The sequence below is a fragment of the Eumetopias jubatus genome, unplaced genomic scaffold (genome assembly GCF_037043125.1).
Source record: "Eumetopias jubatus isolate StellerSeaLion01/CBP00866 unplaced genomic scaffold, mEumJub1_p1.0 scaffold_8, whole genome shotgun sequence".
NCBI classification, from domain to species: domain Eukaryota; kingdom Metazoa; phylum Chordata; class Mammalia; order Carnivora; family Otariidae; genus Eumetopias; species Eumetopias jubatus.
Genome location: NW_028274814.1, coordinates 49,057,504 through 49,075,112, shown reverse-complemented (window position 1 = coordinate 49,075,112; position 17,609 = coordinate 49,057,504). Strand labels below are relative to the sequence as shown.

Below are 17,609 nucleotides of genomic sequence, written 5' to 3'. Positions count from 1 at the left end.
TTAAATTTTGGGGGACTCAGAATTACAGTGGTAATAATGTGATAATGGTTATATACATTTTATAATGTATAAGGTTGTTGAGATCTTTCCAGATTGACACATTGAGAGTATGCCATACTCTCAAGAACCTTCAGGAAGCTGACTACCAGTTATGAGTCTACAACATTCTGGTCATGTTTTTCACTTGATTACTAATAGATTATTAATAGATTTTAAAAGCCAGGTCATTCTACTGTCTTACTAGAATAAGTTTTTGGTCCTTAAGAATTATAAAAATGTCTCCCTGGCTTGATAATAAAACTTAAGGGCACAGTTGCATTTATTAGAGATTGACATCAGGTTTTTTCTGTGCTTGTAAATATGTGACTTGTATTAAGAAACTATGCCCTGGCTCTTCTGGATCCTCCCACCCAACAAAAACCAAAACAAACATTCTTTCTGGATAGTGTTTTGTACTTAAGCCATGTGTTTTTGTTGTTAATCTTATTTTTGCAGACCATCAGCAGAGCCTTTATGAATGGCAGTGCGCTGGAACACGTGGTAGAATTCGGCTTAGATTATCCAGAAGGCATGGCAGTAGACTGGCTTGGGAAGAATTTGTACTGGGCAGACACAGGAACGAATCGAATTGAAGTGTCAAAGTTGGATGGGCAGCACCGACAGGTTTTGGTGTGGAAAGACTTAGATAGTCCCAGAGCTCTTGCATTGGACCCTGCTGAAGGGTAAACAACTTTTATGTATGCGTTCTTTGCAACTATGTTGCACATAACCTAATTATGGATTGTATTTTTGATATCTTAAGTAGTGCTGATTAGGAATCTGTTAACTAAACCATAGGGAGGCTTTATTTTAAAACCCTTTAGTTGAGGGGTGCCTGGGTGGCTCAGTGTTTAAGCATCCGACTCTTGATTTCGGCTCAGGTCGTAATCTCAGGGTCATTAGATCGAGCCCCACTTTGGGCTCTGTACTCAGCATGGAGTCTGCTTGAGATTCTCTCTCTCCCTCTCCCACTGCTTGCACTTGTGCTTGCACTCTCTCTCTCTCTCTCTCTCAAAATCTTTAAAACCCCTTAGTTGAGATTTCACTGATTTAGAGTAAATTCGCTAAATTTTGCTCTTGTCATTATTAACATTAGGTAGAGAAAGACTAGTGAAATGGATTAGTATTTAAATATTACCAATCATACTTATATGCTAATAAACGCCTTTTTAAAGGTATCAAGTTTGCATTTGCTTGATTTAACTCTCAAGTTAAACCACATTCCAAAACCCACTGAAATAATGCCATGTGCTAAGAAATAGTTGCATTTTAAAAAGCTCCATTTTAGAATAGTCATTAATTCAAAATGGACAATTAGTTTGACCACTGTTATAAGCTTAGAGAACTTTGATATTAAATAGTAAACTTTTCAATAAACAGTAAGTTGTTTATTTATAACATGTTATGTTTTTCAAGGAAAGGTGATCCTCTTACATGAATTAGCAAGTTTTAAAAAGCCAACAGCTAAGAAATCTGGAATTTGAAGAATAATTCCACTTTTATTTATTTATTTTTTAAAAGGTTTTATTTATTTATTTGTGAGAGAGAGCGCACAAGCAGGGGGAGCGGCAGGCAGAGGGAGAAGCAGGCTTCCTGCTGAGCAAGGAGCCTCATGTGGGGACCTGGGATCATGACCTGAGCCGAAGGCAGACGCTTGACCGACGGAGCCAACCAGGTGTCCCAGTAATTCCACTTTTATTTTATTTTATTTTTTTAAATATCTTATTTATTTATTTGACAGAGAGGGACACAGCGAGAGAGGGAACACAAGCAGGGAGAGTGGGAGAGGGAGAAGCAGGCCTCCCGCGGAGCATGGAGCTGAATGCGGGGCTCGATCCCAGGATCCTGGGATTATGACCTGAGCGGAAGGCAGATGCTTAACAACTGAGCCACCCAGGCGCCCCCCAGTAATTCCACTTTTAAAAGCAGAAGTTAACAGTGTGAACATATAAGCATATTTACCATATATGTAATTAAAAATAGTTTCCTTGAAATCACATTAATTGCATTATTGGCTAGTTACCATCTTGTTAGAAGGCCATAGCAAAGAAAGTTTTCTGTGCTGACATGTTGTGGTTGGATTATGGTGATCTTTACTCTAAGCATTAGTTACCAGACAGACAAATTTAATAGCTGGGACTAAGGATGCTAGTTTATGTGGCTGCTGGCAACCATGACATTTCTCTCACAGTCGTTTCTCCTTGCTTCTTGTGTGCATGTGCCTGTCAGCTGACAAGTGCAAATACAAACAAAGCCCAGGACTAACTTTAATTTTCAGAAGAGCATGTTCATGCGTTGCTGTCAAGTCAGCCATCAGCTGACGGGCTGAGGAGTGTCTGTCCTCAGGTATTTGATGAGAGGTGGCATGTGGAGTGCTTTCCTAGTCCCAGTACTAAGAATGTCTCAGAACTAGCACCCCACTAGTTTACTTGAAAAGGCATTTAGCTAAGGATTAGGTTCTAGTTCTTGCTCTGCCATGTGACTGAGTTGAAGAAATTAGATCATTCACATTTCTTTTATTGCTTTAACCTCTTTACATCTGTACAAAGCCTATACTGTGGGGTGCTCTAAGGTCAATGTGAAAAACTTGAAAAAATAAAACAAAAGCAAGAGAGTATTCTAAAATTTCACAGGGATTATAGTAGTAGTGTCACTGCCCAGCTGACACGATAAAGCGTGATTCCTTGCTCTTATACATATATTATGTTCCCTTGCACTGTGTGACCAAATACATTTCAAACTTCGCTTTTTAACTTCATTTAAAGGCTATTAATTTTTACCTTTGATGTACTACTACAGCTTGTTTTTGGGGAGAGTTGATTATATAAGTCGAAAAATAAGTCTAAAAATTTAAAAACTCAAATTACTTGTGTTCAGAAATATATAAAAAGATGTAAAAATGTTTGATTCAGAAGTGAATCGGATTCTGAGACAGCTTTAATTTTTTGGTCTCTTCTTGAATATTAGTTTTATAAATGCAAGAGCAGCAGTAAGGAAATCATTGGTTTATTTCCAGTTTCTGGGTTTTGGATGGAACAAATTCATTGGAAAGACTAAAGAAAGCTGACTCACTTCCTTTTTAGGATATGAGAAAAAATATTTAGTTGAGGATACCAAAGTAATTGAAAAAATTATAACAATGATTTTGTTTTGTCAAATTCTTTGTTTTAAAGTGTATTTTCTTTGTTTAGTTACTATACGTGAATATGGCCCTTTCTCCCAAATAACCAAAAGTGAAATGTTAAATATCTATTGTTTTGAATTTAGATTTATGTATTGGACTGAATGGGGTGGAAAACCTAAGATAGACCGAGCTGCCATGGATGGAAGTGAACGTACTACATTAGTTCCAAATGTGGGGCGGGCAAATGGCCTAACTATTGATTATGCTAAAAGGAGGCTTTATTGGACAGACCTGGATACCAACTTAATAGAATCTTCAAATATGCTTGGTAAGCTGTATTTCTTTTTATTCAGACAGATAGTATGTTATTCTTTCTATGCAGAAATTTGTGGCTGCTATTTACCATTGGTTAGGTACTATTAATAGAACTTTATATGAATGTCTAGATTCTTCCTCTGTCTGGCATTGTATCCTGTTTATTATTATTAATAGTGGGCCAGGTACTTGGATTCACGTCTCTTTATTTTGTGGAAATTTCATTATTGTTGGGCTTATAATGGAATTTATAACTCCCTAGATATTCCTGAAGTGACTTTTTGTACTAGTAAAATACAGTATATTCATTTCCATCTTTTTATTGAAGGAAGAAGAAAAGTTCAGCTCTCACAGTCGTTTCTCCTTATGGAGAGAAAATAAGACTACAGTCAAAATAGACCATTTGTAGGAGTTTAAAACAAACTCAGTGATTTATAGCAAGAATATAAGTTTGAGGCATGGGGTCAGACTGCAGATGGATTGATTTCAGAGGACTGGTCTGGTTTTAAAATTGCTTTTAACCAAATTGTTCTATTTTAAATTGCTTACAAATGTAATATTTTATATGTTACAATTTTTTTTTCTTTTGGCCAATAAGACTTGTACCTCTCACATGTTTCATACCTCTGCTTCTGCCCTGTCTGCTGCCTTTCTGAAAATAGGACTCAACCGTGAAGTTATAGCAGATGACTTGCCTCATCCTTTTGGCTTAACTCAGTACCAAGATTACATCTACTGGACAGACTGGAGCCGACGCAGCATTGAACGTGCCAACAAAACCAGTGGCCAAAACCGCACCATCATTCAGGGCCATTTGGATTATGTGATGGACATCCTCGTCTTTCACTCTTCTCGACAAGCAGGGTGGAATGAGTGTGCTTCCAGCAATGGGCACTGCTCCCACCTCTGCTTGGCTGTACCAGTTGGAGGTTTTGTTTGTGGATGCCCTGCCCACTACTCTCTTAATGCTGACAACAGGACTTGTAGTGGTAAGCTGCATTCCCCACCCCAAAGCAAAGTAGAATTCAAGGAGAAAACAGGATTTTGAAAACACTGTGTAATTCATATTCTTTCTAGAGTAAAAAGTTGTCGAAGTCCAGAGTTGATCGTTTGTTTAACAAAAGAGAAAGACTAAAGATGGAAAAATGCAAGTTTTTGTAACTTACTATTTGATGATAGCTAGTTGCTATTATGGAAAAATTGATATAATAAAAAAATTAAGTCTTTTGAGCATTAAATATTTAATGCACAATTGCATAGCTTCATTGAGAAAGGCAGTCAAACATGGATTACTCTACATAATTTATATTTATTCATTTTTATAAAAGAAGAGCAGTAAAAACAGTACAGCAAAGAAAATCTTCAAAATACAACTTCCTTGTCCTTTGAAGTTCATAGAATAGACTAAAGGTAAAAAATTTAAGTGTATAAGAGGCCAAGTGGAAAATGCATATGAGTAAATTTAGCCTAGTATGAAACAGTTGTAAATATATGGGGAACTAGAGAGCACATGCTCTGAACGTAGTGGGTGGTCGCTACTTAATTCCAGTTGATGTTACCAGATCTACTCATGCAGTCATGAATCCAGATTTTTTTTTTTGGCCGCAATATCTTCTGATATTTAAATATTAGCAATACATATTACATATTAAACACACATAACCACACACACACTGTGCTAATAAGAGCAAAACACAGTGTGTAACAAACACTGTTGGCTTGGGGTAACCTGGTTTATGACTCAAGTATATGTGAAGGCCCATGTCTTGATGGATAAACAAGAACTAATTGGTAGATATGATAAAGAAATAGAGAATTCAATTGGAAAGAGTAAATTCATGGCAGAGAATTGTAGGATATGGTTCACTAGGGTAAATGGTAACAAATCTGATATAGGATATCAGATTAACTTAATTATTCAATTAGTAATATATAACATGCATAATATGTAATATAGAAAATATTACATAAATTATATATTATATATCATATATAAATATATAAACATATTTAAGTATAACATATAATTATAGTAAATAATCTAACAAATAATAATATGATATAAAATAACTATTAACTATTCAATTAACTATTGAAATTATTCTGTGCCTGAAAGTATAAGAAGTCACACAGGAAAGGATTCATTGTGTTCTGACACAAGCCTTCAGTTGTGAAAAAGACTGTAAGTTTATAGTTTAATGATATGGAGTCTTTGCCACATATTAGTTTTGTGTTTTACTAAAGCAAGTCACAAATTTTTTTTTATGTGTGGGGTGTGGGGGCCGGGCAGAGAGAGAGAGAGAGAAGCAGATTCCCCGCTGAGTGGGAGCCTGAGGCAGGACTCGATCCCAGGACCCTGAGATCATGACCTGAGCTGAAGGCAGACGCTTAACCCACTCAGCCACCCAGGTGCCCCAAGGCACAAATTTTTTAAGCCTTAAATTTCTCATTTGTAAATGGGAATAATACTAACTACCATGTAAGGTTGCTGTGAATATTAAGGTATCACATGATCTGATTGCTGTGTGTACGGTATTTGAAGAGAAAAAGATGTTGTAGCAGGGAAGTCAACTAGACTGGTGTGGTAATCAGGTAGACTTGCTTGGGATATTGGCATTGGTGATGGGATGGTGGCAGTGGTGATGGAGAGAAGCCATGGATTAAAGGTATGTTTTGAAGCTAGAGTGAACAGAACTTGTGAATAGGTTGGATGTGAGGAAGAAGAGGAGAGAGAGAGCAAGGATGACTTAGATTTTTGGTTTGAATAGTTGATAGGAGATAGAAGACTAGAGAGGAAGACTCGTTTTCAGAGTGAAATAAAAAGTTTATTTTTCAGCATGTTTGTATTGATTTTCTTATGGAACATTGAAATAGATACATTAAATAAGTAGTTGGGTAGAAGAGGGGAGACATGAGGTTGAAGATAAATAAATTTTGGAATTGCTACCATGTATTTAAAATGGGTGAGATTACTTAGGGAGAAGGTTTAGAGCTGGGTCAGCAAACTTTCTGTAAAGGTCCAGAGAGTAAATATTTAGGCTTTGTGAATCATACAGTTTGTCATACCTGCTCAGCTCTGTCCACTGTAGCATGAAAGCAGCCATTATCAAGACATTGCTAAAATGTGTCTGAATTCTGATAAGCTTTATTCCAAAACAGGCAGCAGGCCAAGAAACAGCTATAAGCTATAGTTTGCCAACTCCTGGTGTAGAGACAGGAACAGATCTGGTAAGCTAAGAAACTCTGAGGAGAGAAAGCACAGCCAGAGAGGTGAAGGAAAAGTAGGCACCAGAAATAAGATTGTTCCCAAAAAGAACTGCGTTGAATGCTGCAGAGGTTGAGTTAGGTGAATCCTAAAATAGTAGCCACTAGATTTTTGAATAAGGTGGTTATTAGTAACCCTTAAGAGTAATTGCAGGGAAATAATGGTGAAAGATTAGAGTTGGTCAGAATGTGAATGGAGAAAGGGAAAGGGAGGTAGTACCTTTTTCAAGAAGTTTGACTTTGAATGGAAGGAGAAAATAGAGGTAATGACTGATGGAGGATGGAGACAAGGGGAATACGGAAAGACCTTTTGAGATCATTGTTTTAGCTGCTGATATCTGTGCATATTAGTTGGTGAGTGAAGGCCATGAGAAATCAGTGCTTTCAGTCCCTAATATCCGTCTGTCTTTGGGTACCTTTTGGTGATAGATCACTAGTGTTTCAAGAGACTTTCTGTTGTGTGCTCTTTCTATAATGAGTACTATTTAATATTTGTGTAGAGATAATGTTAGATTCCAAGGCAGATTATGAGAGAATTTTAACACAAAGTACTTGCCGTCAGAAAGTTTTCGAGCATTGTGTGTGATTTACTCCTTGACCTGTGTTTCTTCCTTTTTTTTTTTTAAGATTTTATTTATTTATTTGAAAGAGAGAGAGAGAACGAGCAGGGGGGAGGAGCATGGGGAGAGGAAGAAGCAGACTTCCTGCTGAGCAGGGAGCCCGGATGTGGGGCTCGATCCCAGGACCCTGGGATCATGAGCTGAGCTAAAGGCAGACGCTTAACCAACTGAGCCATGCAGGTGCCCCTGACCTGTGTTTCAAAAGTGAAATCCAATTGTGTTGTTTCTCTGCTCAAAGCCTTGCAATGGCTCGCCATTTCACACAAAGTAAAAACCTAGTTCTTATAATGGCCTATGAGTGCCTACATGATCCATACCCTACACTTTGCATCCCTCTCCTTTTGCTTCTCTAACCTCAGCTTCTACTCTTCTCTCCCTTGTTCTCTTCATGACAGCCACACTAACCTCATTGTTATTTTCGTATATGCCAGTTACTTCCACCTCAGGACTGTTGTACTGCTTCTTGCCTTTTGGAATGTTTTTCCTGCAAATATTTACATGGATATACTTTACCTCCAAGTCTTTGCTTAATTGTGACCTACACAGTGAGACCTGGTCTACCCTATTTAAAGCAAATCATCCTTTCATCCTATCTAGCTCATCCTATCTACCATTGCCAGTGTTCTTTACCTGTACTTTTTCTTTTTCCTGTAACACTTATTACTCTTTGATATCCTATACAATTTATATGCTCTAATATTTATATACTATAACTTCTTTATTATGTTAATCGCTTTTGTCTGTCTACTGGAATATAAACTCCCCAAAGCAGCATTTTTTTGTCTTGTTTTGATTTGTGTTTTCACTTATACATCTTACATCTTAGATGCCTACAACAGTGCTTGGTAAATAGTAATGATTCAAGAAATCATTGTTAAATAAAAGGTGAAGAAGCACGACAGGTCTTGGAAAAATACATGTGCTCTTCCATTCAACAACCTTGTCACCTTGGGGAAAAACTTAACCTTTCTGAGTTTGCTTACCTAAAAATGGAGGTGATAATTTTGGGGATTAACATCTAAAATGATGAGTGACATATTGGAGGTCTTAAATATATGTTTGTTTCTTTTCCTTCCCAATTCTCTGAAATAATTTTATTCTTTTACTTTCAAAATTATGGCTACAGGGCTTTCCATAGTTATTGTCATCTAATGCTTATTTCTTTATGTGTTTATTCATTTATTCTTTCAATGAATATTTACTGAATGCTACATACTGGGCATCATTTGAGCCAGTGGAAAATGTAGCAGTGGATGAAATAGACATCGGTCTCTGCCCTTACGGAGCTTCTATTCTAGTGAGACGGATATTGAACTAAATAAGTAAACTGTATCACGGATTAGAAGGAGGTAAATGTTACGGAGAAATATTAAGAGCAAGAAAGGGTGAGGAGGAGGATTGATTACAACATTAAATATGATGATCAGAGAAATCCTTAGTGATAAAGTGACATTATGTCAAGAACTGAGAGAGGTAAGGAAATGAGAGCTAGCTGGATATCTGGGAGAAGACCTGTTAAGTAAAGGGGATAGCAAATGCAAAGGCCCGAGGAGGGAGACGGTCTGGCATATTAGAGGAACACCTAGGAGGCCAGTGTCACTGACATAGAGTGAATAAAGAGATTAAGTCACGGAGGAAACAGAAAGCCAAATTGTGGAATCCCTTCTTCAGTACTGAGGTGGAATATCTCTATGGCACCTTGGTGCAAATTAGGAAAAGACGTTTCCTTTGGGCAGTCATAGGCACATAGGTGCATGGCTTGGTTAATGTTGTGTGGACTGGAACTTGGTCCCTACTCAGTGCCCTTGGCATAGTGCACAAATGGCACAGTCAGATGCGATGGACTTGGCCTTGTGGTGTATGAAGGTCTTACACGAGAGCATCGCCTCCCTTTAAGCTGCAGGGGAACAGCTGTACCTTCAGAAGAGAACTGAAAACCTCCCTCCTACATAACACCTCATCTTCCAGCTTGTGTGTGTAGCTGTCTTCGTTGTGGGAATGCAAGACTCAGATAGCCTGGATGACAATTTTTTAAAGTACCGTTTTGTATTAGATAAGGGGGTTAGAGGTTACATAAATTAAGATGGATTTAGGTTTACAAAATTGCATATTCTTTGTCACTTTAAGCACTGAATGACTGAATCAAGGCTTCATTGAAATAAGTGAGAACATTAGCTTCCTCTTAGAAATATTGAGCCAATCAGTTGTAGTTGTTAATGTCATCCACAGACTTTTTGAAACAAGCATTTAGGGCGCCTGGGTGGCTCAGTAAGTTAACCATCTGCCTTCGGCTCAGGTCATGATTCCAGGGTCCTGGGATCGAGACCCACATCAGGCTCCCCACTCAGCAAGGAGCCTGCTTCTCCCTCTGCCGCTCCCCCTACTTGTGCGCTTTCTCTCTCTCTCTCTGGGTCAAATAAATAAATAAAATCTTAAAAAAAAAAAACAAAACCAACAAGCATTTATTTGGAGCCATATTTGGCTTTATCTTAATCTACATTTCTAGAACACCTAACTATAGAATCTAATTGAAGATTAAAACTTGATTTAAAAAAAAAAGTACCCAGTAAAACATAGTAGGAGCCAAATATATATTTGATTGTTTCCCAGGCAGGAAAAACGTTGGCAACTAAAACTCTGGAGTCTAAGCCTCATTGTATGTCTTAGTAAAGTGGTGATTATTCTGTTGGAAACTTACAGTTTAGAGCCTGCCCCCCCTTTTTTTCTTGATTTACAAGAAAGTAGTACTGCCAAAAAAATAATTCTTAAAAAAAAAAAAGAAAAGAAAGCTACTCTGTTGTGACATGTATTCTTACTACTTAAGGCATGGGTTCTACTAAAATTGCTAAAAGTTGTTAAGTCAGTATGTGATGGAGTCGACTCCAGATAATGAAGGGTTCCAGTGGGATCATTGAAATACTTACTAAATCTTCCAAGCTGGGTATGGGCTTTTAGCCAGTGAAGAACTTACATAAAGCAGAATTTCTGTGTTGTGAATGTAACATTGTGTGTCAACTATGATTCACTTAAAAAAAAAAAAAGAATTTCAGTGTTGTGAATACCAGGTTTCTTTATGAATACCAATGAGTTTCTTTGGGATTGAAGTCAATTGTACATTTGGGTGTAAATGTAAAGTGAACCAGGGAACCACACATAATGGAGTTGTGAAGAGTGGGGCTTAGGAAGAAATAAAGCAAGGAGTTCTGGATTGGCCATTTATGTTTATATCCATGAGAAGGACAAAATTCTACTGGATTCAGTAGACTGAATACCAAGAGAATAGAGTATAATTATGGAATTTTTATATATGTTTTAATGAAGATGTTCAAAATGCTAGTAGACTTTGAAGTTGTTGGTAGCACTGTCAAGTGCTGTTGTTTTCTAGATGTTTGCCTGCATTAAAGATAATTACATAGTAATCAGTGGCTTAGTCCCCAGGAAAGGGAAATTTAAGTCTCTGTTGCATTTCCCCATTTCATAAGTTTAGGACATCATCTTAGCATCAGAGCAGACTATGTTTTAGTGAAAATATAAATACAAGGTTTTTTTTTATGAGGATTAGAGTTAATGAACATAAAAGATTTCATTATTACTAGTTTTGTGTGTGTGTATATTTGTGAGAGAAAGAGAGAAAATGAGGGAGGAAGGGTGAGGAGAGGAGAGAGAGATTTTTACTGGTCTTCTCTTCTTACAGTTATCACATATACACAGTGCAAAATAAAACCTATATCTGCAGTCCATGAAGGTTTGTTTAATTTCTATTAACACCAACTTTATTATTGCTATTACTGATAATAATAAACAATAGTTATTTTTACTTTACATTTATATAATTTCTCATTGAAGTGTAATTGACATAATGCATTACAGTTTTTAAAGTATCTTCATGGACGCCTGGGTGGCTCAGTTGGTTAAGCAACTGCCTTCAGCTCAGGTCATGATCCTGGAGTCCCAAGATCGAGTCCCGCATTGGGCTCCCTGCTCAGCATGGAATCTGCTTCTCTCTCTGACCCTCCCCCCTCTCATGTGCCTCTCTCTTTTTCTCTCTCTCTCAAATAAATAAAATCTTTAAAAAAAATAAATTATCTTCATATCTGTTGTAAAATTCTTATAGCAACTCAATGAGCAGGACAAGATAGCTATATCCTTATTTTAGAGTTGAGTTAACTTTGACCCAAAGAGGTTCAGTGACTTAGTTATGATCAAGTGACTAGATAGTAAGAGAGCTGAGACTAAAACCAGTCTTAAAGTTTCTGCTTTGACCTATGGGAGCTAGGGTTCCTGCCACCCAGAAGAATAGGTTATGGAAGAGTAGGATTATTTACTTGGTAGACAAGGAGAGTTTTGATATCTTTACCAAATGCTTTTTTGAAATCAAGTCTCCTTTTATACCACACTGGACAAGATGGAACAAAATAGGCTAGGGGCCTGTGTCACTGGGTGAATTCATAACTGGTTTGGTAGCATGGTGCTGATTAGTGTCACCTTGAGGAGGGTTTCTGGAAACATTCCAAAGGGTTTTGTCCTCAACTTTACCTCTTCAGTATCAATGTTTGTTTTGTATGAAATTCAGGCAACAAGCTGATCAAATACTTGGATGATACAAAACTTAGAGTAATTGTGTTTCAAATTTGCTCTTTCTTTAAGCTCCAACTACTTTCCTGCTCTTCAGTCAAAAAAGTGCCATCAACCGCATGGTGATTGATGAGCAGCAGAGCCCTGACATCATCCTTCCTATCCACAGCCTTCGCAATGTCCGGGCCATTGACTATGACCCACTGGACAAGCAACTCTATTGGATTGACTCACGACAAAACATGATCCGAAAAGCACAAGAAGACGGCAGCCAGGTAATTCAGGGCTCAGTTCAAAATCTGTTTCTTTGGCCTGGTAATTGGAGTAACCAACCATCCTATTTTACTTAATTCTTGAGAGAGAGAAAGAGAATGTGTGTGTGTGTGAGGGAGAGAGAGAGAGAGAGAGAGGGAAACTAAAATTCTGGACCTAGCAGCTTTTTATCCTCCTAATGATCTTTGACTAAACAATTGATGATGGCGTTGGAATAAAAATTGTATAAGGAAAATTTATGCTCATATATTGGTAATGACTTTGTCAGTGCCACTCACACCTGTTCATATAGTTTTTTCCATTATGGTTCCGTTTACATGGAATGTTAGAAGCTTTGAAATCAAGTAGACCTTGGTTTTGATCTTCGCTCTGTCACTCACTAGGATTCTTATGAACTTTTTTTTTAAGATTGATTGATTGATTGATTGATTGATTTGAGAGAGAGAATCCTCAAGCAGACTCCCTGCTGAGTATGGAGCTAGACATGGGGCTTGATCCCAGGACCCCGAGATCATGACCTGAGCCAAAATCAAGAGTAGGCTGCTTAACGGACTGAGCCACCCAGGCACCCCTCTTATGAACTTGTTAGCTGAAAACTATGCAAAGCGTATAGCCCACTATCTGTGACATAGGAGGTAGGGACTCAGTAAATAACAGTTCTTTTATTATTAACTATTTTTAGAAGGTTCAGAGGTTAGGAAATCTATAACACACTCTCAGTAAAATTAAAAACATCTAGGATATGTTATCACTAACCTAATGATGTGGGGAGGCTATTACTTGGTGACTATGGGATGGAAATGAAAATACTATCAACAAATCTTGTCTATGCTTACACAGCAGTCACGGTTTGCATACTATCATACTACATGATTTTCTGTGGCTAAGCAGTTTTAGACTGGGATTACTATAAATAATTATTTGTCTTCCTTATAGCAGTGATGTTGGATTTTGAGTGTATTGAAATTTAGGGAGATTGGATTACTAATTTTTGATGTCTTAATATCTCATGAAAAAAGGGCGAAGAGATAATGTATTTAAGGGCTGTTGAGGGATCCTTGAGGGGGTATAGTTATAGTGGTGTTATTATACAGCCAAGGACACAGAAGATAAACAAGATAGCCTCATTAAGATACATGTTACCTCAGAGTTGCCAAGTACAAGAAATACCATTTATTTGGGTAGGACAGATGAACTAAACCTCTCTAATGGCTTTGCTTTGTTTAAAAAAATGTTTTTTCTGGTGGTTTGAGGATTGGAGAAAGACATGACTGGTAGATGTGGTTTATAGTCCTAATTGCTCTTGTCTCAATAAGCAGTTTCTCCCCTTCAGCACTGTTGACATTTTTTAGGCCATGTAAGTCTTTGTTGTGGAGGGATGACCTGTACATTGTAAGCTGTTTAACAGCGCCCCTGACCCCTGGCCACTAGATGCCAGTTATAGCCCCATAGGTATAGCAATCCAAAATGTCTCTACACCGTTCCAAAGGCCCCGAGTTAAGAACCACTGTGCTTTTAGTGGTATTTCTAAGGGGTGGTTCTGGCTCCATTTGTCTCCAGTTTACAGGAGACAGCTGCCACCTCCTCACTCTGATCAGTGCACTTCAGGTTCCTAGAGCAACTAATACGGCCTCAGCTCCTTCATCTGCCCCATGTCATAATAACCAAAGGGAACATCTGAAATGCATGGTAACAAAGAAGCACATTACCCATAAAAAAATGTATTAAGAAATGTCTGGTGAGACTGGAAAGTTCCTTCTCAGGTTTGTAACCGCGTACGTGTAAGCATTGTGAGTGATCACCTCAGGGGTCTCTGGCTTGGAGTCTAATTTTCTATGTGTATGTCTTTTTCTTTCCTCAGGGCTTTACTGTGGTTGTGAGCTCAGTTCCAAATCAGAACCTAGAAATACAACCCTATGACCTCAGCATTGATATTTATAGCCGCTACATTTACTGGACTTGTGAGGCCACCAATGTCATTAATGTAACAAGATTAGATGGCAGATCAATTGGGGTGGTACTAAAAGGCGAGCAAGACAGACCTCGGGCCATTGTGGTGAACCCGGAGAAGGGGTATGTTACTAAAGTTCATTCAGATATCTTGGCATCCGAGACCCTCATCAGCCTTCCTTTTCAGTTCATGTGTTAATTACCTTTAAGTATCCTGTGCTCCAGTGAAAAACTTGATTTTCTCCATCCACCTGCCCCTGCATTTTCTTATATACTTGCTTTCTCTGATTTTACTGCCTAGAATTTCTTTCCTTAGTCACTATTGCTATAGTTCTAATTTCTAACCATACCTTCAGGACCATTGGAACCTCAACATCCTCTACGAAGTTTTCCTTGATCTACCCCACCCCAGCCAGGTGTGATTTTCCCCTCTCCCAGGTATCCAGCCCTCTGTATCTGTGCCTCTCTAGTTATGCTTAGCCCTCTACCTTACACTTAATTGTTTTTCAGGTTATATTTTCTACTAGGCTTTAGGTTCCTTTATGACAAGAACTAATACGTTTCCTTTCATTCAATACAGAGATTTACATTTGGTCAACAGTACTTATTTGCACCTGAATGAATAAGGAATTCATCAGAGGATGTAGCTTATTTCAAAAGAGTTACAGGAAAGAGATGAGCTCTAGAAGTTAAATTTGAGAAATAATTCATATGTGACTTATTTTTAGATATGAAATAGACTAATTGAAGAAGGAATTTAAAATTTGGTGTTCAGGTCTTCCTGGTTAACTGTTCTTTTATTTCTTTTATTTTATTTATGTATTGTAATATTCCAAAAACATAGGTATGCCTGTGTCTGTCACTTCATTTTATTTTAAAGTAATCTCAACACCCAATGTGGGGCTTGAACTCAAAACCCTTGGGATCAAGATTTGCATGCTCCACCCACTGAACCAGCCAGGCACCCTTACCACTCATTAATCCATGAAAATTAGCTCCCTAAGAACTTCTATGTACCCTGTGTTACGATTATTGAATGTAATAAAAGTATCCTATGGCCTCTAAAAATATAAATTTTTAAACTTTTAAAAATAAGATTTTAAAATACTCCTTTTATCTTAAGCATATTCTCATTTTGTATGGTTTCTTACTTTGCTGAACTTACTGTTTCTTCCTTTCTTTTCAGGTATATGTATTTTACCAATCTTCAGGAAAGGTCTCCCAAAATTGAACGGGCTGCTTTGGATGGAACAGAACGGGAAGTCCTCTTTTTCAGTGGCTTAAGTAAACCAATTGCGTTAGCCCTTGATAGCAGATTGGGCAAGCTCTTTTGGGCAGATTCAGATCTCCGGCGAATTGAAAGCAGTGATCTCTCAGGTACCCAAGAAATGTATTTCCTTATTTTAATTTGAGTTATTGAGATGATTCATTAATAGAATTTGTATTTTTCTTCCATTGTATTATTTTTATGCACGTTTCTTTACAGTTCTGTTTATTAAAGGGTAGTTAGCATCATGTTGGTTGGGAAGTACTTTTTCTTTAACCATCAACGTGATTAGTTCCTCTCTTATCTAATAATTTCCTAATTTTCTTGATTTGGGCTCTGTAAATAACATATTTCTAATGCATCACTTCTCCCTTCCTAATTCTTATGCTGTGGTTTATGTTCTTATCTTCTCTGGCCTGAGGTCTAGCCAGTGAAATCTCCTCCCTGCTGATTTTCCCCCCTGAAAGCTTATACGCTGTTCCTAAATTAATTTTCTGAAGCATGGTTTCTAATCATGTCACTGCTACTAAAAAAATCTTCAGGATAGTCTCATAACCTGAAGAAAAAAGTCTAATTGTATTTTCACAAACCCATCGTCAAACTCAAATAATCTTACCATTGCTGGTGTTTTAACCAAATTAAATCATTTGTTGGTTCTTCAGATTTACTTTCTTATTTGTTTTCACACCTCTGTCTACAAGCATAGTTACTTCACCTCCATCCCCGCCCCCGAATTTCTGATGTCCAAATAACTCTGTGTGGCCTTACTCTAGTGATCAGGTAAATGAAATTAAAATAATACACTATTTATGTCTACCAGAGTGGCAAAAATATGTTAAAGTTGATTATAACCAATATTGGTCAGAATGGTAGAGAATGGCATGCTCTCATGTACTTTGGTATAAGTGGAATTGGTAAGATCTTTTTGGAGGGCAATTTGTCAGTGAATTTCCCTTTTAGATAGCTTTTTTTTTTTTTTTACAGAAATACCCATTTGTACAAGGGTCCCTGCTTAGCGTTAGTTATAATAGTCTGTCAGAGAGAAATACATTCTGGTATATCTAGTGTATAGAATATTACAATCATTCAAAAAAATGCGGTAGATTTGTGTGCACTGACATAGAAGGATAATTTTTAAAAACTAAGTTGCATAACAATGTTTATTAAGACCTAATTTTTTTAAAGTTTATTTATTAAAGATTTTATTTATTTAAGAGAGGGAGTGAGTGAGAGAAAGAGCGGGGGAATAGCAGAGGGAGAGGGAGAAGCATATTTCCCCCTGAGCAGGGAGCCTGATGATGTGGGGCTGCATCCCGAAGGGAGATGCTTAACTGACTGAGCCACCCAGGTGCCACAAGTTTTTTTTTAAATTTAAATTAATTTTATATATGTATACACACACACTATATTTGATGACAGCTTGCCCTCTAAAAATATTTATACTATGTATACACCTGTGTACATATACACACATACCAATAGGTGTACATACTGTTAAGAAACATATGAGTATATATGTTTGTATTTTCCTCATGGAATAGGCAAGCAGATACACCTTGAGAAAGGTCTGGAAGGCTAGCGTACTATGTTAAGAGTATTTATTTCTGTATCATTTGAATTTTTATATGTTTGAATACATTTGTAATTTTTTTAAAAACTAGAAAATACTCTTATCTTTTCAGGTTCAAATGCCTCCTTCCATTATGCCTTCTCTCAGTCTAGTCATGCACACATTTATACATGTGTGTACACATACCTCACATGGTATATTCTTTCCCTCATCTGATCACCTGTAATCTCTTACGTCACCTCTAATTTGAATAATAGTTATTTATGTCAGTGTTTTAATTCTTATTAGTCTTGAGGGTGGGGTTTTCCCCCCTTCTTTCCTTTTCTCTCTTTCTTTTCATTTATGATGTTTGTTTTTCATTTGAAAAGTAATACATGTCAATTAAAGACAGTTTAGAAAAGAAGAAAAAAATCCAAAACACCATCATTAGTAACACTTAGTAACACTTTAATTTCCATTTTTTTAATGCATTTTTTTCCACCCTTCATTATGAAATGGTTCCAACATACAGAAACTATAAAGTTCCTGCCATCAGCTTTGTTAAATCTAGTGTTTGGGGCCATATTTGCTTCCCTTCATCCTTGTCTTCCTTGAGATGAACCGTTAGAGAGA

At 37.3% G+C, this 17,609-nt stretch overlaps 1 protein-coding gene across 1 annotated transcript in view; it reads left to right on the top strand.

The window, feature by feature from the left end:
* The window catches only part of LRP6 (LDL receptor related protein 6), a 169,064-nt gene that overhangs the window by 120,669 nt on the left and 30,786 nt on the right, over positions 1 to 17,609 (top strand). The window contains exons 10-15 of the mRNA XM_028119851.2: positions 496 to 722; positions 3,307 to 3,491; positions 4,141 to 4,467; positions 12,010 to 12,212; positions 14,072 to 14,283; positions 15,347 to 15,537. Coding sequence (XP_027975652.1) covers positions 496 to 722; positions 3,307 to 3,491; positions 4,141 to 4,467; positions 12,010 to 12,212; positions 14,072 to 14,283; positions 15,347 to 15,537 — 1,345 coding nt within the window. The remainder of the gene's footprint in view (positions 1 to 495; positions 723 to 3,306; positions 3,492 to 4,140; positions 4,468 to 12,009; positions 12,213 to 14,071; positions 14,284 to 15,346; positions 15,538 to 17,609) is intronic.